This window comes from Panthera tigris, chromosome B2 (assembly GCF_018350195.1).
Source record: "Panthera tigris isolate Pti1 chromosome B2, P.tigris_Pti1_mat1.1, whole genome shotgun sequence".
NCBI classification, from domain to species: Eukaryota; Metazoa; Chordata; class Mammalia; order Carnivora; family Felidae; genus Panthera; species Panthera tigris.
The window spans coordinates 32,285,887-32,310,047 of NC_056664.1; the positions used below are offsets into that span (position 1 = coordinate 32,285,887).

Consider the following 24,161-nt stretch of genomic DNA (forward strand, 5'->3'; position numbering starts at 1 on the left):
TCAACCACTGAGCCATCCAGGTGCCCCTATAGGTAAACTTTTAAATAGCTTCCAAAATCTTTGCTAACTTGAAACTTTAAGGTGTTGCTCAGTTAAATGATAAGTATAGTTAGATTCATTAAATACCCAGACCATTTCTAAATAAGATAAATTAATAAAACATAAGTTTATTAAAACATTGGTTTATCAGCTTTTGGCTTCCTATTACACAAAAACGAAAGATATTTGGGTCTATTACTAAACATGTTTTATGTCATGCTGAAAATTTACTATGAGAAGGTGCATTTTTTTTAATGTTTATTTATTTTTGACAGAGAGAGAGAAAGAGCGCACAAGCAGGCAGGGGCAGAGAGAAAGGGAGACAGAGGATCAGAAGTCAGCTCTGTGCTGAGAGGGGAGAGGGGGCTTGAACTCACCAACCATGAGATCATGATCTGAGCCAAAGTGACATGCTGACTGAGCCACCCAGGCGCCCCAGGCTTTTTTTTTTTAATTTGGTATATCAAATTACATGGGAAGCATTGTCAAACACATGATAACAAACCTTCTTGGGTTATATGAATGAATGCTATAACAGTTCCAGAAATTATGTAACATTGCCAAGGTTTTGATATGTCCTGGTATAAAGTCATTACTTGTAATTCTAATTATTGAAGTGTTATGTGTCACAGAAATAGACAGATTTCCTTGTCACCTGAACCTGAACTCTCTTCAGATCTTTAACCACTTTAACCATTTTTGAGTCTTTTATCATTTATAGTTATTATTTTACTCTGATGCTCTTGCAAATGTATTCCAGCTGTGAGGAGATTCATGGAGAGGACTTTTGATAAATAAAGGTTTGTGATACCTTTGCAATTGTAAATGAAACTGAGTAAGAATTTCCAGAACTAATGGGAAAACTGCACTCAAACAGAACAAGAATTAATAACATGGGACTGAATGAATTGAGAAAGATGTTATATTTTTATGACTCTTATTTGAAACATTGCTGTTTCTCTAACGTTTGCTCTTCCACATATAAGGAAACTCTTTCTCTTATGACTTAGAGATATTTGGTAAAATATTCCTTTGTAAGCAAATATGAAACATTTTTCTCCCTTTCTGATCCCTCCAGAATTTGGGAACTCTCAATGAGTATTTTTACTTTCATGGCAATTACAGTTCAATAAGAAATTGTTCTCCTTGTAACAGGACACCAGTGGAAATATTGGTCATATTACTAAAGGTCTGACTGGAATGTCACATTTGAGGGAGACATGCATAGTCTCAGATATGTCCAAACAGCTTTAAGGAACTAAGATAAACTTTATGGAGCCATTGATGTCCCCTTGGAAAAAATAGGGCTTGTACCTTGCTTACAGGGTTCCCAGGAGCTCTATGGGAAGTAGGGAAGATCACTTCTTGGCAAGCTCAGGAACCTCGGGATATTTTGGGGACCTCAAGAAGAGAGGAATTCACCCAAATCTATAGGTATTACAGGCAAAGTCTGATGGCAAATATTGGGCTTGGCTTCTTAGCCTCAAGAGGCTATTAAAAATTCAATCTGAAATTTCTTATAAAAAGTTCCAGCAAAACAGATTTAAAAGAACCTATGTAGCTGGCCAATCACTATTGTTGCCGTATTTACATAAATAATTAGGCCAAGTTTGTTAAAACTGGACTAATTTTACAAATAAATTAGTCTTAATTTGGCCATCTTTAGTGGAAATGAGGGTGATTTTAGAGAGAAAAATTGTTTCAGTAACATGCCTTTGTGGATGTTAGATTCCAGTTCTAATTGTCTTTGAGTGTTTGTTAAACGACTGGGCTGGATACTGAATTCTTCTGGTTTCCTCAAATATCTGACTATGATTCTCCAAACCAAGGTTTCCTATTTTCTCCCATTCTCTTGAGTTGGAATCATTGAGAACTAAAACTGCCCTTTTTCCTAAAGTCTTGCAAACTGAAGGCAAACAGCGTGATGTAAATTTTAGAGAAATTGCCACAACGGTGATGTGTAGATGACCTTAGTGCCTGTTGCTGTATGGGCCACTCAAGAAGATGACCAGAGAGACACCTGGGTGGCTCAGTCGGTTAAGCATCTGACCAGCTCAGATCATGATCTCGTGGTCCATCAGTTCAAACCCCATGTCGGGCTCTGTGCTGACAGCTTGGAGCCTGCTTCTGATTCTGTGTCTCCCACTCTCTGCCCCTCCCCCACTTGTGCTCTGTCTCTCTCACTTTCAAAAGTGAATAAATGTTAAAAAAAAAAAAATTTTTTTTTAAAGAAGATAACCAGAGACTCCAAACTGCAAACCAGGAAAGTCTATCAGACAGTCACCGCCTGCCCTCATTCCATCTGAAGATGCTTGAAGCCTGACATCTAGAAATCTTCCCACTGGCTTCTCACTGTCAGGACTGAGACACTGGATTTATAATTTGCCCCAACCATTAACCTGTGTTTTTCTTTTGTTTCCATAGAAATGCTTCTTCTTTTTTTTTATTCTTTAAGTTTATTTATTTATTTTGAGAGAGCAAAAGAGAGAACCAGCAGGGGAGGTGAAGAGAGAGAGGGAGACAGAGGGTCTGAAGCAGGCTCTGTGCTGTCAGCACATTGGGGCTCAAACTCACAAACTGTGAGATCATGACCAGAGCCGAAGTCAGAGCTTAACTGAGACCACCCAGACGCCCTCCACAGAAATGCTGCTTATTCATTACCTGATTGCCTCCATAATATAGGCCTGAGAGCCCCCACCTGCAGGACCACCTCCTGAAGTAAGACAGCTGTTTAACCGAACTAACCCCTATTCTCAAAACTAAGACTGGTTCATGAGATATGGATCAGACTTTGTACGTAAGGTCCAGAACAGAGCAGTTAAACTCTGGCTATGAGGGAATGTAAGGGTTAAATTGTAGCGTAGGGCTAATGCTTAGCTTGAAAAATAACAGCTTTGTGTTGACACTGAAGGTTAAGAGATAACAGCCTTGCTTTGCTCTGGTAAATTACGCCTCATACCCTTGTAAATTAGGCTTCACCAATTAAGGAAACAAAAGTTCAAAGAAAAGAGCATCAGAGGCAGGGTCAAGGAGATCCACCGGTTGCAACTTAGAGGCAGAAAGTCTAAAGTAAACACCTCATTAGGCAACTATTTCTAACTCATCTGGAACCTGTTTCTTTGTTCTGTTCCCGGGTGATGATAAAACCATGTGATCGGTTATAAAAACTCTGTACCCCGGCTGTTCGAGGCCGCACTCTTATCAAGAGTATTGGTCCCGATGGGTCGGCCTTGCCTCTCATTGTAATAAACTTTGTTGTGACTGTCACTGGTGCCCGTAGCATTCTGTTTCAGGAGTCGTGTGGATGCAACAGGAATAATGTTGATCTGTGATGCTTTTCTAAGAAGAAAATCTTGGTCAAACAGGGGATCTTGCCATTACTTCTAACCAGCTCTGGGCTTGTCTATGTCTTGGCAGTTGGAGAGTAGGAGAGGTCTACTTGCTAGGGAATTTGGTTCCCCCTCACTCTGTTTACAATTCCAGTGAACTTTTAAACTTTTTATGAAGCAAAAAGGAAATCAACACCGGATAGGGATTACTTGCCTGGTTATCAAAAGGATGGATCTTGGTATTCATTTGGGAGAACATTTTTAGTTGGCCAACAAAACTGTTCTTGCCATTGTTGCCCAACAAGAAGAAAGTAAATCTGTTAGCCAAGGTAGTGCTTGCTAAACACATTGCTTTGGACCATATTCTTCCAGAACAGGGTAGAATGCCACTGCTAACACAACTTGCTGTGTTTATATTAATGCTTCTGAAGTTTTATTTATTTTTGAGAGAGAGAGAGAAGAAACTGTGTGTGAGTGGGGGAGGGGCAGAGAGAGAGGGACACAGAATCCAAAGCAGGCTCCAGGCTCCCAGCTGTCAGCACAGAGCCTGATGCGGGGCTCGAACTCACGACTCGTGAGATCACGACCAGAGCCGAAGTCGATGCTCAATGGACTGAGCCACCCAGGCGCCCCAGAAAAGGTGATTTTATTAAAGCATGGGGACAGGACCCATGGGCAGAAAGAACTGCACTAGGGTTGTGAAGATTGGCTATACACTGTGGAGGTGGGGGAAGTAAAGTTAAGAGGAAGTTTCTTAAAGCGATTTCCATATGCTAAAGAAGACTCACAGATTACTGGAGGTCTAGCTATTGTCAAGCTAAGGTTGTTTTTCCCTCTAGCAAAGCATTATCCTTCAAACAGTAGAAAGTTCCTGGAGATTCGGCTGTTGATAAGATTGCCCTTTTCTTGTAATATTACTAAGATATTTGTAAACTGATGGAGACTCTTTAACCGTTTGTTTTCTGTCCTTTCCTTTGTTCTTGGGCAGCTAGGAGTGCCTGAGGAATGTCACTCATATGGGGGGGGGGGGGTGGTTGCTAGCATATGCTTTGTCCTCAGCTTGCCCTCATCACTTTTCATTTATTAATTGGACTAATCAAGTGTGGTTTCCAATGTTGCTCCAAAATGGCCAAAGAAGGAACTAATATCTTGGTCATGCAGAATGTACATATTAAGCCAAGTACCAGGGAATATTTCCAACAAAGTACAAAGTTGTTTCATCCCTCAGACCCTGAAACTGCACACTTTTCCAGCAGGAAGTAGCCAAAGCGATCGTTGTCCCAATTCCTTCAAGAATGAGGAATGATCATAACTCGGGGGGAATAAAAATGTGCCCCATAGGATTAATGAGGTTAAGACTAACAGGAAATTTAAAGCTTGTTTTTCAGAGACCTGTCTCTCCCTAATCAGCTATTATTTCTTTACAGATCCCACTAACAAACCCACTAGCTGTGTCCATAGAGGGCTGGACTGACATAAATGAAGGTCACTGATACGGTTCCAGCCTGCATTCTGTCCCTGAGATAATAAGCCCAAGATCCCATCCAGTGTATACCGGCTTTCAGAGCATGTGCATAACCCCTCTTGTCCTACAGATGACCTCCTGACATCAGGGGCCAAATTTTGCTTCATTGTAATGTTACATTTCCACCCCAAAGTGAACATGGGATGTATGTTACATGTACTTGTGCTCAGTGCACATGCTCCATCTTTCCTCATGAATACTCATGAGTTTACCTGCTGTTTGCATCGATATGTATGTAATCCCAACCCCTAAGATTATAAAAATTTATTCTACTCTGACTTGAAGGAGGCAGATTTGAGCCAGTCTCTTCTGTCTCCTCCTTTTGCTGCCTCTCAAGCCATTTCCTTGCTGCGTACTGGACGTCTCAGTGCTTGGCTTTGCTACGCATCAGGCAGATGAACTTGGGTTCAGTTATACTATTTGCAGTTGCTTATGTTTAAATCAATTTTCAATTAATTAAAGTTGTAAATTTACAAACAGATTTTCTTTAAGTTTTTAAGTTTAACTTGCATAACTTGGATGTTCTATTTAGAAATCTTGTAATTTTTGTATAAAAATAAAAGCAATAACTTGTTCCTTGATTAATGTTCAATTAGCCCATGGGCTTGACATATTAAATTTGCTTGAACATTACTCTTGCCACTTACAAAGCTAGCTAATTAAATTCTCCTACATATTTAAACTACATTTATAAATTTAATATACTGGATTTTTTCAAGCAACTCAAATTCCTCATAGGGCAAATTTACAAGTCAAACAAGAAAAAACCTTAAGCATGTAAATGACTCTCATAAGCCTAATAATTCAAGCTTCTAAATGTAGCAAATCAAGTTATCTTAAAGATTTCAATACTGTTTACAAACATAATCAAATTACTGATACCTTTCAGCTTCAAATTACAAGTCTAAGATAAATTACATAATTCAATTTGAAATCACAAGACTAATCTATCAGATTCTCTAACATGCCAACTTCTTTTAAATATTATACACATATTAAAAACACACACAGACTGTCTGTCTTCAAAAATCTTTTTCCTGACCTTACACAAATGAAGTAACATTATGGACTTACTTTACTTTTTTTTTATTTAAAAAAAATTTTTGTTAATGTTTATTTATTTCTGAGACAGAGAGAGACAGAGCATGAGTGGGGGGGTGGGCAGCGAGGGAGGGGGACACAGAATCCGAAGCAGGCTCCAGGCTCTAAGCTGTCAGCACAGAGCCCGACGCAGGGTTCAAACTCACAGACTGCGAGATCATGACCTGAGCTGAAGCAGCCGCTCAACCGACTGAGCCACGCAGGCGCCCCTGGACTTACTTTTAGTCATTTCTATTTTCCTCCTGGAGGTGGTGGTAGAATAAAATGTTTTCTGTTCCTATTTTTCTTGCCATAATTCTACAATCATCTTATTGATTTTTCCCTATAACTAAAGAAAAGTCTGATAATTGTCCTTCTAAATGTAAAACTTGGTTTAAACAAAACTAATAAATGTATTAATTTATATTATTTATCTATGCAAAGTAACAAAAATAACACTTATGTTAGAGTGAATGATGCAACTAACCATTACTTTATACCATCCTGTTCTTCCTTTAGTATACTTTTTTTCTTCATCTGTAAAATGGGAATAGTAATTTCTGTCTTAGAGAGCTATACAGCCAAACGAGACATCTGTCATAAGTATAATAACTCAACACATGTTCATTTCCTCCTTTCTCCTTTTTTGCCACTACAGCATTTCCCGAAAACTCAGATTAATGTGGAGAAATCCCAGGGTCTCTCTTTCTTCTAAGTGTAATGGGTACGGGGCATATCTAGGAGGCGTTTTGTGAGACGGAAGAAAAACGACTTTCTCTGGAGAGGAATCCCTCTCCTCACTCTGATCCCTCCACTGTCCACAATGGGGTTTTGAGATGATTTAATGTTTTAAAAAATAGAAATAGGGGTGCCTGGCTGGCTCAGTTGGTGGAGCAGTGACTCTTGATCTTGGGGTTGTGGGCTTGAGCCCCATGTCGGGCATAGAGATATCTTTTAAAAAATGGAAATAATGTGGATACGGTATTTATATCTTTGTTTAAAGGATGTGTTAAGGATTCTAAGTCCATATGAAGACAGTCTCTTCTATTACACTACATGTTATACTATACACTATACTATACATATACTATATACATATATACTATATACATATATACTATATACTATACATATACTATACACTACATGTTATACACTATATTACATATCACTATATAATGGGGGGGGGCGGGGAGGAGGGATTTCCCCACACCCTCACTAGGGTAGCACTTTGCTCTGAACCTACACAGAACTCTTCTCTCACACAGGCCAGCAGCATTGTTACTCAGGCTCCTAGAAACCTCGTTCTTTTTCAGTAAACACAGGAACCCATATCTCTAAGCCCAACCCAGAGCTTCCCTTGCACTCTGATTCACAACACCCCCAATTCAGAGATGCTGGACGGTGCCAAATTCACCCCATCTTTCCCTGGTGTGGTCCACCTGAGAATTTTACCAAGAAAATGATCCCATTCTAGAGGAAGCCTCACTGCCTGCTAGACATGAATTGGAGAAGTTGCTCTCAGTAAAGTCAGAGGTCAGGTGAGAAAGGGGTCAGATCCAAACATGAGAAGGTTGGTGAGTGCAGCCTGTGTGGGGCCAATCATCACAGAAGTCTGAATGTTGCGAAGTAGTTTCACTGTGTGATGTGATGAAGCAGGCAACTTTAAAGAACTGTCTTCCTGCTGTGTTCTTAGACAAAGCTGGGAAAAGTTGAAGCATTAGGCACCAGGAATGATTCCAAGATTGCAAAGCAAGAGTTGAGATAAGTGGAGCAGAGAGTTCTTCTGATTTGCATGTTGATTTCAACAATGGACGCCTACTCAAATGTTACTCTTCAGATGTCACTTGCACACCTTCATGCTCTCCCCTCCATTTGGTTGCCAAATCCCATACTCCAGGTGGAGGGAGATTCTGTGGCTTTAGCCCCTTCAGCTATTAAGTGACTTTCTCAGAAAAGTCTGTTTTCTGCTCATATTAGTTCATCACCTGACCTTGGTCTTGTGACGCTGCCCCTCTACTGGATCATTCATACAGTTTGCTGGGGATCTGCTACCTGTCCTATGCTCAATAGGCCAGATCACTGCTTTTTGTTCCCTTATTATCCGGTGGGCTGAATTTCCCCTCCCCCTCATCTTTGATATGCCATAGTCTGGTGTTTACCTTTTTAACATGTCCAGCAATTGGTGAACATGCCCCAGAAGCTGGGTTTGCTGGTTTTCTGGTTCCTGACCTTTGGACACTTCCAGCAATCTTTGGTAATTCCATTCCATCTCTCCCTCTCTGTCAGGCACGCGCGCGCGCGCACACGCACACACACACACACACACACACACACACACACAGGATTAGAGATTGAATTAAATCCATATTTTACAAGTGTCTTTGATCGGGGCCTTTACATCTGAGGTGGGTACAACTGGAGCAGAATATGGTGGTGGTTTTATTTTAATTAATGAATTAATTTTAATTTATTTCAAAGCTATTCAGATGGTTAGGTCATAAAAACTTATTCAGTTCACTGAGTGGTTTGGGCAAAGGAAGGATTTTGTCTGGATGGACACCTAGTGACCTGAAATAAACTTTTTTCAGACGAGGTAAACTAGCAGACACATGAAGGTAAACTGTGGGGTGGGGCGGGGAGGCAGGGAGATGCTGGGTACAAGGCAAGGTGGATTTCATACCCACACCGCACAACTGAGCAGAGGACACCCAAACACGCTTCTCTCCCGGGGCTGGACTGCCCCAAATCACTGGCCCCAAAGACTCAGGAATCTAGACCTCTTTGATGGAAACGAAGCTACGATTTCAGAAGAACCACCATTTTGAGAATTTAACTTCCTTAATACCTGCGGAATCCATCTGCTCCCCTGCACCCCCATAAACCCCTGCCTTATCCTATGCCTCCCAACTTCTCACGCCTTCCTTTCGGCAACCCCGGAACGCACTTAGATTTCGGTTTTGGAAACTTCATTCTGGCGGAATAAAGGGTGGAGTGGAGGGGACCAGGGTAGACTCCAGCCAAACGTTTTGGGGCTCCTCATGCCTTACAGGATAGGATTCCAACTCCTTCCTTACAGGAGCAGAGACCACCACAGCTCGCGCCACTGCCAGCCCGCCTTCTTCCAATGAAAGTCTTCCAGCGGTTCTCAAAACCCAGTGGGGAGGTGCGCCCGGGGGCCCCGCCCACCAGAGGGCACGCTGGCGTGCTCGGTGCGGCGACGGCCATCTTGAATCCGGGCAGCCCGCCCACCTCCACGGTCTTCTGAGCCCTGGGGCGGTGGTGCGGCGGCTGCGCGCGGGGGTTAGAGGGAAGGATATACCCCCTCCCCGCTGACCCCTTGGCGGGCCTGTGCTGCAGACCAACGGCCCCGTTCCCCACCTGGTCGGCTTCTACGTAAAACTTCGAGCCAGTACCCTGGTGGCAAGTGCCAGCTCCCGCCCGTTCTACCTGGTGACTCTGGGCAGGTACCTCAGTTTCCTTTATATAACTGTAAAGTTGGGAGTTTAAAGCCCCAGCCCCACCTCCCAATCCCCCAGGTCACCAGCTATAAAACCTACTGATTGGGCGTGGATGATAAATTCTCCGCATAAGGCTTGGCTCGTAGTATGTGTTCGGTGTAGGTTGTCTGTGAACTTTCCCTGCAGATTGCAGGCTGCTTTGTAGCCACCACCCTTCCAGCTGCAGGGGCGCGGGATATCCAAGGGTGCAGTCTGTACTTGGACTGTTTGAAGACCAAGTCCGAAGGGAGAGGGGATTGGCAAGACCCCCTCAGGGAGTGCAAGTGAAGCCCCTAAATCCTTTAGGACTTGCACGTGACCATTTTGGAAAGGTGTCAGAAACACAGACCAGGGTGCCCAGGACTGGAAAGACTTTGGAACATTTGAACGCCCCCGTGCTTGTTATTTTTATTACTCCTAGCTGCCTTTTCCCATAGGGACTCCTATGTAGCACAAAATTCCTGGAATCAAAAGCCCTGTGTGTGCTGGTTGTGGGGGACATGGGGAAGAGAGGACTGGGACACTGTGTCCCAGGCAGAGCCAGGTGTGGGGGTGAAGGGCTTTTTGGGCCAGCATGGATGGAGGCCCCAGGGAGAGGCATTCAAAGCAAGCCTAAGGTGGCCTCTAGGAGTCCCCAGGCATATGCCAGAGGCTCTACCAGCCAGAGCCCAGCAACTTGGAGTCTCCCAACTTCCTAAAGGGTGGGAAACTTGCCTGGGACACAAAGAGATGAGAAGTGCCTGGAGAAGGGGCTAGGAAAGGTGGAGAGGGGCCTAGGCCTTGTAGGGGGCTGGGGCCTGGGAAAACCACACCCAGCCCTCTACCTGATTCTGGATGCCTAATATGAGCTTTTATCCAGTAATAAACCAGGTAAATGCGAGGCTCGCCCAGGCTCCCCCAATCCAGCCTGGTGGAGGGACGGGTAGCAGAGGATATAAAAATTACCAAATGGGAATCAGAGATTGCAGTTTATTTCAGACACACTCAGAAGGTGGGGGCTGGCCAGTGGGTTCCGTCTGCATCCCCTCCCTGCATTTGGCTTAATCTACCCCCAAACCCCTAGACTGTGCAAGATAGACAAGGCATTCCCACCCCACCCACAGGAGGGGCTTAGGCAGGTGAGGAGTGTGGAGAGTGGGGGGTCAGGGGGGTGTAGAGTTCAAGTATTCACAGTTTCCCCATCCACACCCCCGGATTACACTGTGCCCAGGCCGTGAGGGAAGATCCCAACCCCAGGGTTCCTAGTGGCATTAACAACTCTTTTCTCAGAAACCTCAAGACGAGTTCCTTACCCCCTTTCCCTGACAATAACAAACCAGTCCTAAATTCTGTAGTCTGGGCAAGGAGGGAACCTCAGCACTCCACTTACCCAAGACCCCTCCTTCCTTATTTGGAGTGATGGGGGCAGGGTGGGCTTCACTTGTAGTGAATAGGTTGGGTTTAAGTGGTAATATGTGAGGGGAGAGGAGAGAACTGAGGATCTTGGGAGGGGGGCTTGGGGGCTGCTGATGAGGTTCTGACAGCTCTGGTCTGCACCCCCAACTCCATCTCTACCCCACACTGAGGCCCAGAATCCCTGAGAGTCCACTGCAACGGTGATATGGGGTGGGAGGGAGTGGAGCAGCAGGAGAGCTTAGGAAGGGCCAGGGCTGGGCTCCAGGCCCAGCAATCAAGCTCTGACCTTCTAGAACACCTAGCTGAATCCTGGGGAACACAGGGTCTACTAACTCCCACACCCAGACTTCCTGGCGTGGGGAGAGTGGTGGGAATGGGTGGGGGGAGGGTCCTTCCAAGGGTATTACATAAAGATATAACCATTAAAAATTTTGAGGGGAGAGTGACTCTTAGCCTCTTGCTTCCCCAAGATGTGAATCTCCCCAGTGCCCAATAGATAGGGCTGAGGGTGTCCCAGAGAGCTGAGGAAGAAGGCTATAGCCCCTCTCTGACAGGATGGGGCCCAGAGAGGGGGCCCATTAGCACCATGCAATGTTGGGGCACCCCTGGCAGCCTAACTGACCCCCATGCAGGGGCCCTCCCAAAGCTGGAGTGTCCACTTGCTAAAGCTTCTGTATTCTTGAGGGGGGACCCCTGTAGAGAAGGGGGGGATGGGAGACGGCTTGGCTGAAGCCCAGGCAGGGGTCTCAGCTAGGACCCCAAAGGGCCCCTCTGGGAGTCATGATTTGAAGAATCTTCGTACCACAAACTGGCCCAACAGAACCACAGACAGAACTATCAGCACGTTCACGATGGGGCCATTTCCCAAGTTCAGGGCTGCCACCTGCCAAGAGACAGAGATAGAGGGGCTGACGGCACATACAGGCACTCCAGGGCTGGGGTGGGGCTGGGAGAGAGGCAGCCCCAGCAGCAGGGAGGAGGCTGCCGACACTTGGGCACTTACCCAGCCGCCCCTCTGCGCAATCCACCGGGCAATGCAGTGACGCAGCATGACGTCGACCACCAGTTTGGTCACCTGGCCCAGGAAGCCGGTCAGGCCATGCTGGTAGATGTGTAGAGCCAGGCGGTAGCCAAAGCCCAGGAGAGCCACCACTCGGCCCCAGTTGATGCCGCTCTCAAATAGACTGCAGGTAGAGTGTTGATATCGTCAGTGGAGACCCCCAGAGGGCCCTTCAGCCTGCTTCTCCTCTCCCACCGTCCAGTGGCAACCCACCCCACTCCCAGCTGGAAAGCAAAATGGCTTAGCTGTGACTCAAGGTGGCAGAGGTTGCCCCAGCCTGGCCTCAGTTTGGGAAGAACCTGCATCTCTGTGAAAGGAGGAAACTCAGAGGGCGTCTGAGCGGGGTGCTGCCGCCAGGTTGTGGCCCCAGCGCCGCAAGTGCAGAGGGGCAGAGAGCAGGGAGGGCAGAGCAAGCGGACGGAAGCAGCAGGGAGATTACCTGTGGGTGTTGCTGCTGGCCTGGCAGCCCGAGAGACAGCAGAGAGAAAAGGACAAAGAGGAGGTTAGGACAGGACCTGGAATCAGAGTGGAGTGGGGGAGGCCTCGAAGGACAGGGGCAGGATGTTTCAGCTCTGGGCGCTAATCCTAGATCAGTCGCCTCCTCCTACCTTCACCCCAGCTTCAGTCACCTCGACGCTGACTCCTAACCCAGACGTAACAGCAGATGACACCTTTAAGTCCGGACACTGTTCTAAGCGTCTTTCCTCTATCTTACAGACGTGGGGACTGAGGGCCATAGATTCACAAAGCCAGTAAGTGGCAAAGCTGAGATTTGACCCAGGCATGTGGGCTCTCTAACCACACCAGATGGCCTTTCGGACACCACCCTGTAGCAAAGGGAAGCCATTTCCAGGACATTAGCAATCTGACCATTTTTGGTATGAAATATGGTTCCAGATCAGAAGGCCAGCTGTGTCTCAGCTGGGCTGGGGAGCTCTGGGGACATCCCTACTCCGGCATCTCTATAGTCCTGATCTATCTGGTACAGTCCCGAGTGCCCAAGCTCACAAGAGCTGTGAGCTTGTATACCAAAGAGGAGCAGTCTGGGGCCCAGAGAGAGAAAGACAGGGCCCGAGGCCATGTGTGAGTCAACAGCAGACAAGGGGTGGTGCACATGTCTCTTGACACTGACAGAGAAGCGTGTATCTCCCATCCCACTGGCAGGGCACAGTGCGGGGGTGACAGCACAGCACAGAGGCCGGGGCCAGGGCTACCTCGAGGCAATCTTGGTGAAAAGTTCATAGGCGTTCTCTGCTGTGGGTTGCAGGCGCTGCAGCATGGCCTGGAACTCTGAATCATAGCGCTGGTTGATGTTGTCCCCAATGATAGCGAGCTGCCGACCCACCTGCCCCATGGTGCTGGAGAAAAGAGGCAGGTAGGTGAGCAGGCAGAGGGTGGGCAGGGCTGGGGCCTGGACTCGGGGAGAAGGGGTTCTGCCCAAGATGCCCCTGGCCTTGTGGACCCCTCCTTGGAAATTCCTGACCGTGTTCTTAGACATGAGGGCAGAGCACAGGATCACAGGACAGGCATATTCTATAAAGGGTCCAAGATCCCTGATCGGTTGGGGGGGGGGGGCAGGGGCAGGGGGAGCCCCAAATAAAAAGGGTCTCCCCAGTTCCCAGGACCTGCACAGCAGCCCCATGTGAGCCTCCGCCTCCCTGAAGATATCCCCGTGGGCCCAGAGGGCCATTGCTCACCTGCTAGGTTCTAGGGGCAAGGTGACTATTTCTGGGTCAGTAGGCGCAGCTGCCCCCTCAGCCTCCTGCTCCTGCTGATAACGGTGAAAAACATAGCTGCGGAAAACCTCCTCGGTGTCCCGGGCTACCTGCTCCTCTGAGGATCAAAGCCAGGAGTCAGGGAGGAAGGGCTGGACGGCCCCATGCTTTGTGGATGGGTCTTTCTTCCTCAAGGCCTCGGCTGTCCTCACCCGTGAACAGAAGTGTCCCTACTCCAGCCCTTAGTTAACAACTAGTGCTTATCGCGTATAGGATATTTTTCTAGCACGTTTCACTGAAGCCTCATAATAGCCTTGTGAAGCAGACGAACACCCCAGTTTACAGGTGGGGAGCTGAGGCACGGGGTGTTTACATAACTTGTACAAGGTCACACAGTCAAGAATGAGCAGTGGGGCCAGGACATAATCCCAGGCATGTGGGCCCCTGAGTTTTAGTGTGTACAGGCTGGGTAGCCCTTATGGCTCGGGGAATGTGGGAAACAAAATTTAGAATTGCAGCTTTGGGTCCAGAAGAGTTACATAGGGACACGGTGACATACAGGGGACTGAACCCAAAGCCCAGGGAGCAGTCTGTAGTGGGCTGGGAATCGCAGCCCTTTGATGGTCCCCTTGGAAAAGGGAAGAAAGGCAGCCATCTTACTTCCTCCCCAAAGTCATAACAATCGCTTTCACCAGTCAGCAGGGCTGCCGGGGTGATAAGCCTAGGAACTTCCTTCTTTCTCCTACTGTAGGAATAGAATAGCCACGCCCCACTCTTCATTCTTCTCCTCACCCCCCTCCTGCCTCTCCCTTGAGATGGCGTGGTGCCCACCTCATGCTCACTCCCAGGCCTCTCCTAGCCTCTGCCCCCCAACCCCAGGCCCAGACTCCTCCCCACTCCCAGGGCTTAACCTGGACTGCACTGCAGCTTCTGAGGTCACCTGCACACACCGGCACTGGGTGGGGAGATGCTTTCTGCTTTACCCAAGGTGAGTGAACGGGGGCAGGAGAGCCTGCCTGTAAGTCTGGCCTGGCCCTGTCCACTCCTGCTCTCTCCATCCTCTCAGACAGCCCTGGTGGCTGTGGGATGGGGGAGGAGGGCAGAAAGACCCTTACCAGAAGTAGCAGACGGGGCAGGCTCTTCACACTCCTGCCTGGGAGGACCTGGGCCTTGCCCGGATGCCATTTCTCAGGTCCCAGTGGAGGGCAGCGCTAGCCTGTGGGGACGGGTGAGAGACAGCAGAGATGGGGACGGGCAGGTGCTGTTGATGAGGGGGAGGGTCCCCCACTCCCCCAAAAGACCCCTCCATCCTAGCTCCAGCCAAGTCTCATTTCACCACCTTGGGTCCCTGTGGAGTCTGTCGGCAGAATCAGAACTTACTGAGCATTTCACTAGCAAGAGAGAGCAAGAAAGGCAAGGCAGTCAGGATTTGTACCTAGGGACCTGGACCCCGAAGCCAGGGCCCTGGGGAGGGGTGGTTGGAGTAGTGCCCTCGTGGGTCTCAAGTCCTCTTCCACCTCGCTCCTGGGTAAATGAGGCTGGTTGCAGAGGCTGGGGTTCCTTCTGCTGCTCCTGGGGCCTCCTGCACCCTCTCTAGCACACCCTTACCACAGGATTACCACCTTCTAGCCAATGACCCGTGAAACTTGTGCTCGGAGGTCCCACTTCCCCTTGGCTGGTCAGTGCACCCCTGTTTTCCAACTCAGGCCTGTTAGCTACGAACACTTCCTGAGCACCTATGGTATATTTCTACTGCTCCCCCAGGGGTGTCAGACACTGAAAATGCACATTAACCCAGCAAGGTAAGCATCATCATGCCCCTTTTACAGGTGGGAAAAGTGAGGCACCAAGAAGTTGGGGCCCGAGGCCACATAGCCACTCAGGGAGTCAGGGTGGTAATCTGAATTTCCATGAGTTCATACGCTCAATACTCGCACAAGATTTACTTTCCAGTTTGTGGACCTCAGAGGGTACCCTTTCAAGACAAGATCACCTGTTTACATCCTACCTTGGCTCTTCCCATTCCTGCCTTGCCGTGAGCTGAGGAAGTCTTCTCCACAGCTCTCCCACCCCGCCCCCCACCTGACATGTACCCCCACCACATACCTGCTGTCCTGTCCCTGGCCCCAGTTTTCCTCTTTGCTCAATCCTGGCCACAGCCCTGATCTGCTCTGTGAACCCGCAACAGAGGGAGTATTTCCTGGACGTGAGCTGTTTCACTTTCAGTTCTCACCCCTTCATACCCACCCCAAAGCTGCCTCCATCACTCTTTGGGGGAAGTGGCCTTCCTCCTACCTCGGGGAAGGCCCGGTCCCACCCTGGGCCGAGCACAGCCACCTCCTCCTCCCAGGGAGGACCTGACTACCCTCCTCCCCGCCCTATCCTCCTGCCTCTCGGGCCTGGGGCCATTTTCGAAAGTGCCCCAAGGCAAGAGCTCTCCGGAAGGTGTGGAGGAAGGCTCTCCACCCCTCCACTTACTGGGGGCAGGGATAGGGAGAAGCCCGACCCTCCCTTCCTCTGTCCCTGGGCGCCAGCTTGAAACAGATCTTTGCCTGGCACTCCCCCATCCCTGCTCCTTCCGGAAGATGCCGTTCCCTCTCCCCTGGTCCCTGAACGAAACCTGGAACCCCCAGGACAGCAGGACAGGAGATTGCTGATTGCACCACCAACTCTCTCTGCCGCTACCCCAGGGGCTCACTGCTGGGGAGTAGGTGAAACATCAGAATGGCCCCCAGGGCCAGAGGCCTATGCCGACCTGGGCCTACCCTTGCCCTCATCCAAGTGGCCTGACTTCCTGGTAAGGGGAGTCCATTGCTCTCTACTTGCTGGGCTTAGAATATTCCCCAGGGGGAGATGCCTGGTTGGGCTGCAGACCCAGTCTAGGGCTCCTAGGGCAGCAGGAAGCACCAGGAAAGTTCTCTCCCTGACCTTGACCTTGGCTCCGATCTCCACTTCCACCCCCCACCCCACCCCGCCCCAGACTGCTAAAGGACCTGGTTCTTTGGCACCCGATTTGACAGGAAGGGCAATGGGGGAGCTGTCTGAGGGGAAGCCAGAGGGAGCCCCGGCTGGATCAGGCCCCCAGCAGACATTGGCGGAGCTGCCCAGGCAAGTCTCCAGGCCTCCCTGTCCCCACCTGGCTGCCTGCAGGCTCCTTGTACCCCCTGGGCCTGGGGCTGCCGAAAGCCGGGAGGATGGGCAAGACCCTCCCACCTTACCTGCCAGGACCCTCGCCCAGGCCCGGGATGGCTCACAGGGCCGAGGCCAGAGATCCTGAGGGGCCAGCGGCTGCTCCTGGGGGTCGGGTGCCCAGGCCCAGCTTCCTGGAACAGGCGTCAGTACAGTCCCGATGTCTGGACGCGGCTTCTGCTTGCCCCAGCTTGGCCCTAGGGACCCGCGAGGCTGCCCGGATCCTAGACGTGCCGGCTCTTCCCGGCTCCAATTAGCTCCCTCTAGAGGAAGTCGCTGTGTGGCCGCCGGATGCTGATGAAGGGCCTATAGCCTGGGGGTCGGTCTGGGCTAGTCCGCAGAGGAGGTGCTCCACCCTTTACACTTGGCCCCGGTCAGGTGGCAAGGCTCCCCTTCTCCCACTTCTGATTCCCAGTCCCGGTCTTTGATCTTTACCCTCTTTCATGAATCAATACCAATAAAAAAGGCAGGATGGCTTAAGCACCACAGTGTGCCTTGCACTTTAGTTACCATTCTCTCATTGAATCTTTTTTTTTTTTTTTTAAACAGTATGGTACTAGCTTTATTAATTTATTTGGGGGGGTGTGCATGCACGTGCGTGCACACACACACACACACACACACTCACACGCAAGCAGGGGAGAGACAGAGGGTGAAGGAGAGAAAGAATCTTAAGCAGGCTGCACACTCAGCGTGGAGCCCAATGTGGGGCTGCATCTCACTACTGTGAGATCATGACCTGAACCGAAATCAAGAGTTGGATGCCTAACCCATCAGGCCACTCAGGTGCTCTTACTGAATCTTTTCAATAACTCTTGGAAGTAGACGCTGTCCACTGCACCCGTTTTACAGACGAACAAACTGAGGCTCAGTGGGCTTAAGGAACTCACAGGGTCACTAAGCTGGGTTTATAATCAAGTCTATAGGTGTCATGGGAAATAATAATACTAACTTGAGATTCAATGTGCAATTAAGACGGGCACACAGGCACCCTGGTGGTCTCTAGAGATTTGAAATCCTAAAGGTGACAGGCAAATAAACAGAGATGAAAACAGGGGTGTGTGGGTACCACCTGAGGATGTGCAAGTGGATGCTGAGAGGCAAGAAAAGAGGGAGGATAGACACTATCTGGCTGTGAGGAGTGGATTTGAAAGACAAGCCAGGTGGAGAGAGTTGTGTGCAGAGGCCCCAAAAGCCCCTACCCCATTCCCAGTCCAAGGACCCCCAGCTTCCTCTGCCTGCTCCCCACCCCCATGCCTTCTGGAGCCTCATTAGCCACCTCATTAGCCTCCAGTCTGCCTTCCCGTACCTTTTCCCCCTGCCTCATCGACCTCCTGCCCTCTCTGCCCCCAACGAATCCCCTCTACCATGTCTTCTTCCCAGGCTCCCCATCACTCCCCTGCCCTCCCCCCGCCACCCCCGGCCTTTGCCTTCTAGAACTCTTGGAAGTTTCCAACTGGAAGTTTTAATTTGAAAACTCCTCCTGTTCTTAAGCAGTTGGTGGGGTGGCTGTGACGGCCCCACCCTTCGAGTCAGGGTCTCTCTCGGGATGGAGGCCCCAGCTCCAAACCGTCAATCCCGAATTTTGGGCCGCTCCTCCATGTTCCGCTTTTTCCGTAGCCTGGTGGGGAACAAGGGCAGCCCAAAGAGCTCTGACAAGACCCCGATAGGGAGTCGGACATGCCCCTTGCGAGAGCAAGCCGCCACTCCATTGGTGATGAACCGCCATGGAGGGGTGGGGAGGAAGGAGCCAAAGCCATCCACCACACTACCCTACATGCTGTCTGTGGCCTTGCCACGGCAGGACCCCTTGGGGCTAGGGATGGGGGACACAGGGGCCCAGACCCCTACCCCCATGGAAGTCCTGAGGGTGGGGGCCCAGGGTGTAGAGGTGAAGCCTGTCCTGCCCAGGAGAAGCCAGGAGGTGCTGGGCAACCTGTCTGGAAAAGAGGAAACGGAAGAAGAGAAGGAGGAGGCGGTAGGGGAGGCCTCCGGGGATACAGAGACCTCAGACAGGTGAGGGACCGGGCTGTGGATGGCGGGCGGGAGCCTGGGATGGGGGTACTGGGGCAAGGATATGGGAGGACCCCAATTGAGGAAGGCCCGGGAATGTGGGTCTTCAGATGGGTAGAGGACTGGAATAAGGCACGGGGGTTGATGGAGGGACAGATATATCAAGGATGGGAAGGAGCCTGGGGGTGAGAGTATTGGGCGGGGGGCAGAGATGGGGTGGGTCTTCCCACCAGTCAGGGGATGTGGGTGGAGGCCAAAGATAGAAGAAAGACAGGCTGGGGACTGGGACGAGAGAGTGCCAAGGTGAGCCAGGCCACCATGGCTTCCCAGCTCCTTACTGGTCCTCACTCCACCCTGCCTTCCCTCCCCACTCTCTCCCTCCTCATTCCCACTCCCGTGTGGACCTGGCACCACTCCCTGTGAGGAAAGGGCCCACCTCCCCCTCTGCTCCCCACCTTCCTCCTCACTCTACCTTCAAGGGAAGATAGCCCCCTGTACGATGAGGACCCCAAAAGGCCCAGCAGGGAACTGTTGGAGGCAGGAGGGTGGAGGGGGCTGAGCAGGGCCTATAGGAGGGCCCTTGGGGACTTTGGGGGGTTTAGGGAGCCTTTGCCACATGTCTGGGCTCCACCTGCTACCCCCATCTGACTATGCTTTGGGATCAGGGGCCACTTTGCCCAAACTTTGGAGTTGGAGCAAGGATGCCTGCAGAGGGCCATGGGGCCACTGGAGGTCGGCCCCGAGACCTTCACCAGGGAGGAGGAGAAGGAGTGTCTGCTTGATGGTGAGTGTGGTGGCCACAGGTGTCAGGCCAGTGCCAGAAATAGATCCTGTACCTCAGACTCCTCAGGGGTGTGGGGCCTGGAAGGACACAGGATAGTCTGAGGGAATGCTGAGGGCAGGCTGCGTGGATCGGAGTCCATTCCATTCCCCTATGCCAAGTCGTGTGATAGTGGCAAGTTGCTCCCCGCTTCTGTGTCTCAGTTTCCTCATCTGAGAGGAATGAGACCATAACAGTATCTATCTCAGAGGGCAGTTGCAATGAGTCAATGAAATGTCTTTTGCAAAGTGCCTGGTACTGTGCTGAGCACATAGTAGGTGTTTGCTAAAGAAAATGAGGGAACCTCCCCCTCACTTCAGCCTGCTCAGTGCCCTTGCCCTCCTCGGCCTGGGCCTGGGCCTGGACCTGGGCTGCCCCTTGTTCCTGTCAGCCTGTCAGTGACACTGCACCTTCATAGGAGACCTCAGGCTGGCCTCTTCGAAGGTGGGGACAACTCCTTGGAACCGCCGCCTCCTCACCTTGTACAAGCAGCTTCAGAAATCAGCTGTTGCCAAGGTCTGTAGAACCAGGCTGGGGCAGTGGGGGGTGGGTGAAGCCTGGTTGGGGCTCCTCCTCGCATTTGGCTGGGCCCCAGGATTTGGGGCTTGGGCAAACCCCTCGTAACCTGGTGGGTTCCCTCCTGCTTTTTGTTTTATCTGGGGGTGGGGCTGCACGCTTGGGTCCCTGTCATCCTCACCTGCTCAGTGGCCCGGCATGCCCTCAGTTTCCTCTCAAGGAAGGCTTGCCTGATGAGGAGAAAGGCAAGGAAGAGGAAATGGAGGAAGAGGACAGCTCATTCAAGGTCTGTGTCCCAGGCATTGTCACCCTGCAGTCACCGCTGCATAAGACTTTTAGGTCAACAGATACAGTGGGTAAGTGTGGTGCCCAACCTGCCCTCCTCAGGCCAAGGGGGCTCCACTCTGGCCCTGACTCATAGGTGTGATACCAGTTCTTACCACCAGGTGGTACCAGAGGACCTAAGATGACCACTGGAGAAGGGGTTGCAGGGGGACCAGTGGGTGGCTCAGCAGGAGCTGCAGGCTAGGTCTAGCTAGCGTCCTCCTTTCTCAAGGTTTGGGGGGGCAGTGAGGTGGGGATTGTGACTACGGCTTGCGCTCCAGAAGCATCACCCACTCCCAACCCAGAATTCTAACTTGTTCAGTGGGCATCTCCATCCCCGATTTTCCCATCACACCCTGCTGTTGACGGTGCCCCAGCGCTACCCAGACGTTGTGAACAGATGACTCAGTGGTAGTGATATGACATGATAACATCACATGATCATTGTTGACATTCACATAGCCATCACTATGGGCCAGACCCCCTTCTGAGCACTTTTCGTGAAATACCACTTCGCAACTCTGAGGTAGGTCCTATTTTAATCTCTATTTCATTGTGAGGAAACTGAGGCACAGAGAGGTTAAGTAACTTGTCCAAGGTCACACAGTAGTAGGTGGCAGAGCCGGGATTTGAACCTAGGCAGTTTGGGTAGTTCCAGATCCTTGCTCTTGAGTCTGTGGCTGGTGGAGAGTGGAGGCAGATGTCTGCCCCTTGCACGCTCTCCCCACGAGGGGAAGAAACTCACACTCATGCAGGTGGGAGGGAGCGCTTGGCAAGTGAGTTTGCTGGCAAAGTCAGGGAGGTGGGCGGGTAGTATCTGGCTGGTTCCAGCTAATGGAAAACATAAGGGCTGGGGCTGGGGGTGACCAGGGACTGCACACGGCTGGGATGAGGTCTGGAGAGCAGGAGCCGCCTGCCTGTCCCATGCCCATCTCTCTGACTCTCAGGTTTCGTGGAGTCGGAGTTAAAGAAGCTTTTGGTAGTACAACGGGAGTCCCGCCTCTGGAAGATGGGCAGTCATGAGGGCCGGGAGCTGCTGACCCAGCCAGAGATCACCCTGGAGGAGGCAGGCATTGTGGACGGCCAGGTAGGCCTGGCCTGTCCCGACCATCACCCCCTGTGTGAAGGCACTAGAGAGAGCGGGGCCTCCCACTCCATCGGCTCCTGGCCCTGACTCCAGCCTCCCACTGTCTGGGTAGGGAAGGCACAATCCCTTCTTGGTGGTGGTATTTCTGAGTAGGACCTTGAAGCCCTGTGCATACACACACTTCTCCATCAGTCTCTCTCCATCAGTCTCATCAGAGAGAGAGTCCCAAAATCCATTAAAATTAAAAAAATAAATTTTAATGTTTATTCATTTTTTGAGAGAGAGAGACAGACAGACAGAGAGACAGAGTGCCAGCGAGGGAGGGGCGGAGAGAGAGAGGAAGACACAGAATCCAAAGCAGGCTCCGGGGTCTGAGCTGTCAGCACAGAGTCTGACAGGGGGCTTGAACTCACAAACCATGAGACCGTGACCTGAGCCAAAGTTGGACGCTTAACCCGACTGAGCCACCTAGGTGCCCCCACTAAAAAAAATTTTTTTAATGTTTATTTATTTTTGAGAGAGAAAAGAGAAAGAGTATAAGCGGGGGAGGGGTAGAGAGAGAGGGAGGCACAGAATCCAAAGCAGGCTCCAGGCTCCGAGCTATCAGCACAGAGCCCGACACAGGGCTTAAATCCACAAACCATGAGATTATGCTTGAGATGAAGTTGGACACTTAACTGACTGAGCCACCCAGGCACCCCTAGAAGTCCATTTTTTTTTTTTTTTTGAGTTTTAACTTTGCCGTTCACTTGCTGTGTGGCCTTGGGCAAGTCTCTTCCCCTCTCTGGGCCTCAGTTTCCTCATCTGTACGATGAGGCGTTTTGTCTAGGTGGCTTTAAGTCTTCCTTGTACATCTGTAATTCACATAATGTTGCCCTTATTGTATTGCTTTCTCTCCCATTCACGCCCACACTTACTCCCACAAACACACATATAGGTTACCTGTCTGTGTCACACCGAGGACCACCCACTGCCCACCTTCCTTGACACTGGCCTTCGAGGTCAGGCCTGTCCCAGACTCTCCTGAGTGCACATGGATGAATCTGTTGTGGAAAAAAAATGTGTCCATGTCCTTTTTGAGTTAATTTTCATTCATTCATCAACCCGTTCTTTCATTCGGTGGACATAGGCCCCTGATGGTCTGTGTCGTTTACTTTTGTGGGAAAGTAAAGGAAAGAGAGTCAGGTTCAGAGGCCAAAGCCTTTGGCTGAAGCCCTGCTCCAGCACTGACTTGCTCTGTGACTTTGAATGCAGGCTTTGGCTTCCTGTAAGGAAGGGGACACTGGTGGAAGGATCAGACAAGATGGAGAGGGGCTGCCTGCCAGCCGCCAAGGGCACTCCAGTGTTACGGATATGACTTACCTCCTTGGGGGAATGAATACCAGAAGCGCATGCCCACCAGGCACTGAGGGGCAGCCCTCTCACTGTCCTAAGCCCGCATGCCTGAGTTACAGGAGCCCCTGTGTGCTGTGGGGAACAAGGCCGCGCATCTCACCCTAAAGTACACAGCTGGTCAGCTCTGGCAGGGGCTCTTGCTTTCGCCTTTTCATACTAAAGGGATCTCATCACCCTTCCCGCCCCTTTCTCCTCCCTCTCCCTTCCAGAACCACCCCTGAGCCAGGGGCCACAGTCCAGGGGGGTAGCCTGAGCAGAATTGGGGGGCCCTAGGGAGTTTCTGGGTGGTGGCAAGTTGGGTCCCAGCTCAGTCCTCACTTTGGGGACAGAGCTGCCCCAGGAATATCTTCCTCCTGTGGGTGTTTCAAGGGTCCTATCCTCATCACCGTCCCTCACTCTCTCCTTATCTGTCCTCAGGGACACCAAGCCGAGGGGGAAGGAAGCCGCCTCCCAGCCTTTGGGGAATGCTGGGGACCTAGGGGAGGGGCGCTGAGGCAGCTGAAGCACCACCCTAGGCTGGAGGGAAGGGTGCAGCCCCCCCTTGGTGTGGTGTCCAGGACAGAGGTGAGGGAAGGGAGAGGTTTGCTGGGGTGCCTGACTTCTGGGGCTTCCAAGGATCCCCCCCAAGTTGGAGGGAGAAGGGTCCCTTATTCAGTGGGAGGGAGGTAGCTCAGGGCTGGTGGACTAGGGGCCAGCTGGGCGAATATGAGGGAGGGCCTGGCATGGCCTCAGGGTGCTTATCTCTGGGGATATGAAGGAATGTTCTGGGGGTACAGAGCAGGAAGGGAGAGCCCAAAGATGCTGAGGCACCTTTTCTCACCCACTTCTGCCCCCTAGCACCTGCTCCTGGAGGAGATGGACGAGATGGGAAACTGGCCTCCAGAGTGAAGCTGGTGCTGGCCCCGAGTCTGCCCTGCTCCCGGATCCCTTCAACCCGAATACAGCTTTAGCCTCCCTCTTCTGAGCGCACATCCAAGGAGCCCCTGGGGCCAAGGGGTCTTGATATAAATGGAATCCATGTGTCTGCAGGGTGGGCCTGCCCAGCAGAATGTTCCTACCCATCAGACTCAGGCCTGTGATAGTAATAAAACCCACTTTGACTTTTTGACTTCCTTGGCTATGTGTGGAACCCTCCCCCCCCCCCCCCCCCCGCCTCATCCTCAAGCTAGGAGCA

The 24,161-nt window shown here is 50.8% G+C and overlaps 2 protein-coding genes and 1 long non-coding RNA gene across 6 annotated transcripts; 2 read left to right on the forward strand and 1 right to left on the reverse strand.

Moving 5' to 3' along the window:
- The first annotated feature begins 9,242 nt into the window (after positions 1-9,242).
- LOC122238598 lies at positions 9,243-16,655 on the forward strand. The gene is made up of 3 exons (XR_006217588.1): positions 9,243-9,440; positions 13,196-13,303; positions 15,350-16,655. It is a non-coding gene; the product is annotated as an uncharacterized LOC122238598 (long non-coding RNA).
- Positions 10,423-17,382, reverse strand: BAK1 (BCL2 antagonist/killer 1). Of its 2 annotated transcripts, none has more exons than XM_007093207.3 (6): positions 16,862-17,382; positions 14,759-14,859; positions 13,626-13,761; positions 13,143-13,286; positions 11,872-12,052; positions 10,423-11,751 (listed from the first exon to the last, which is right to left on the reverse strand). In XM_007093207.3, the coding sequence occupies exons 2-6, from the start codon at positions 14,826-14,828 to the stop codon at positions 11,647-11,649; spliced, it is 636 nt and encodes a 211-aa protein (XP_007093269.1). In that variant the 5' UTR covers positions 14,829-14,859; positions 16,862-17,382; the 3' UTR covers positions 10,423-11,646. The 2 variants fall into 2 exon arrangements, with proteins under 2 accessions (XP_007093269.1, XP_042842069.1); XM_042986135.1 differs by lacking the exon at positions 16,862-17,382 and adding an exon at positions 15,750-15,852.
- Positions 17,383-18,234: 852 nt separating this feature from the next.
- LOC102970276 (gametogenetin-binding protein 1-like) lies at positions 18,235-24,092 on the forward strand. Of its 3 annotated transcripts, XM_042986133.1 has the most exons (7): positions 18,235-18,848; positions 19,511-19,629; positions 20,084-20,181; positions 20,390-20,537; positions 21,453-21,592; positions 23,405-23,551; positions 23,825-24,092. In XM_042986133.1, the coding sequence occupies exons 1-7, from the start codon at positions 18,382-18,384 to the stop codon at positions 23,873-23,875; spliced, it is 1,170 nt and encodes a 389-aa protein (XP_042842067.1). In that variant the 5' UTR covers positions 18,235-18,381; the 3' UTR covers positions 23,876-24,092. The 3 variants fall into 3 exon arrangements, with proteins under 3 accessions (XP_042842067.1, XP_042842068.1, XP_007093267.1); XM_007093205.3 differs by lacking the exon at positions 23,405-23,551 and having other exon boundaries at positions 18,267-18,848; XM_042986134.1 differs by lacking the exons at positions 21,453-21,592; positions 23,405-23,551 and having other exon boundaries at positions 18,243-18,848.
- The last annotated feature ends 69 nt before the right edge of the window (positions 24,093-24,161 follow it).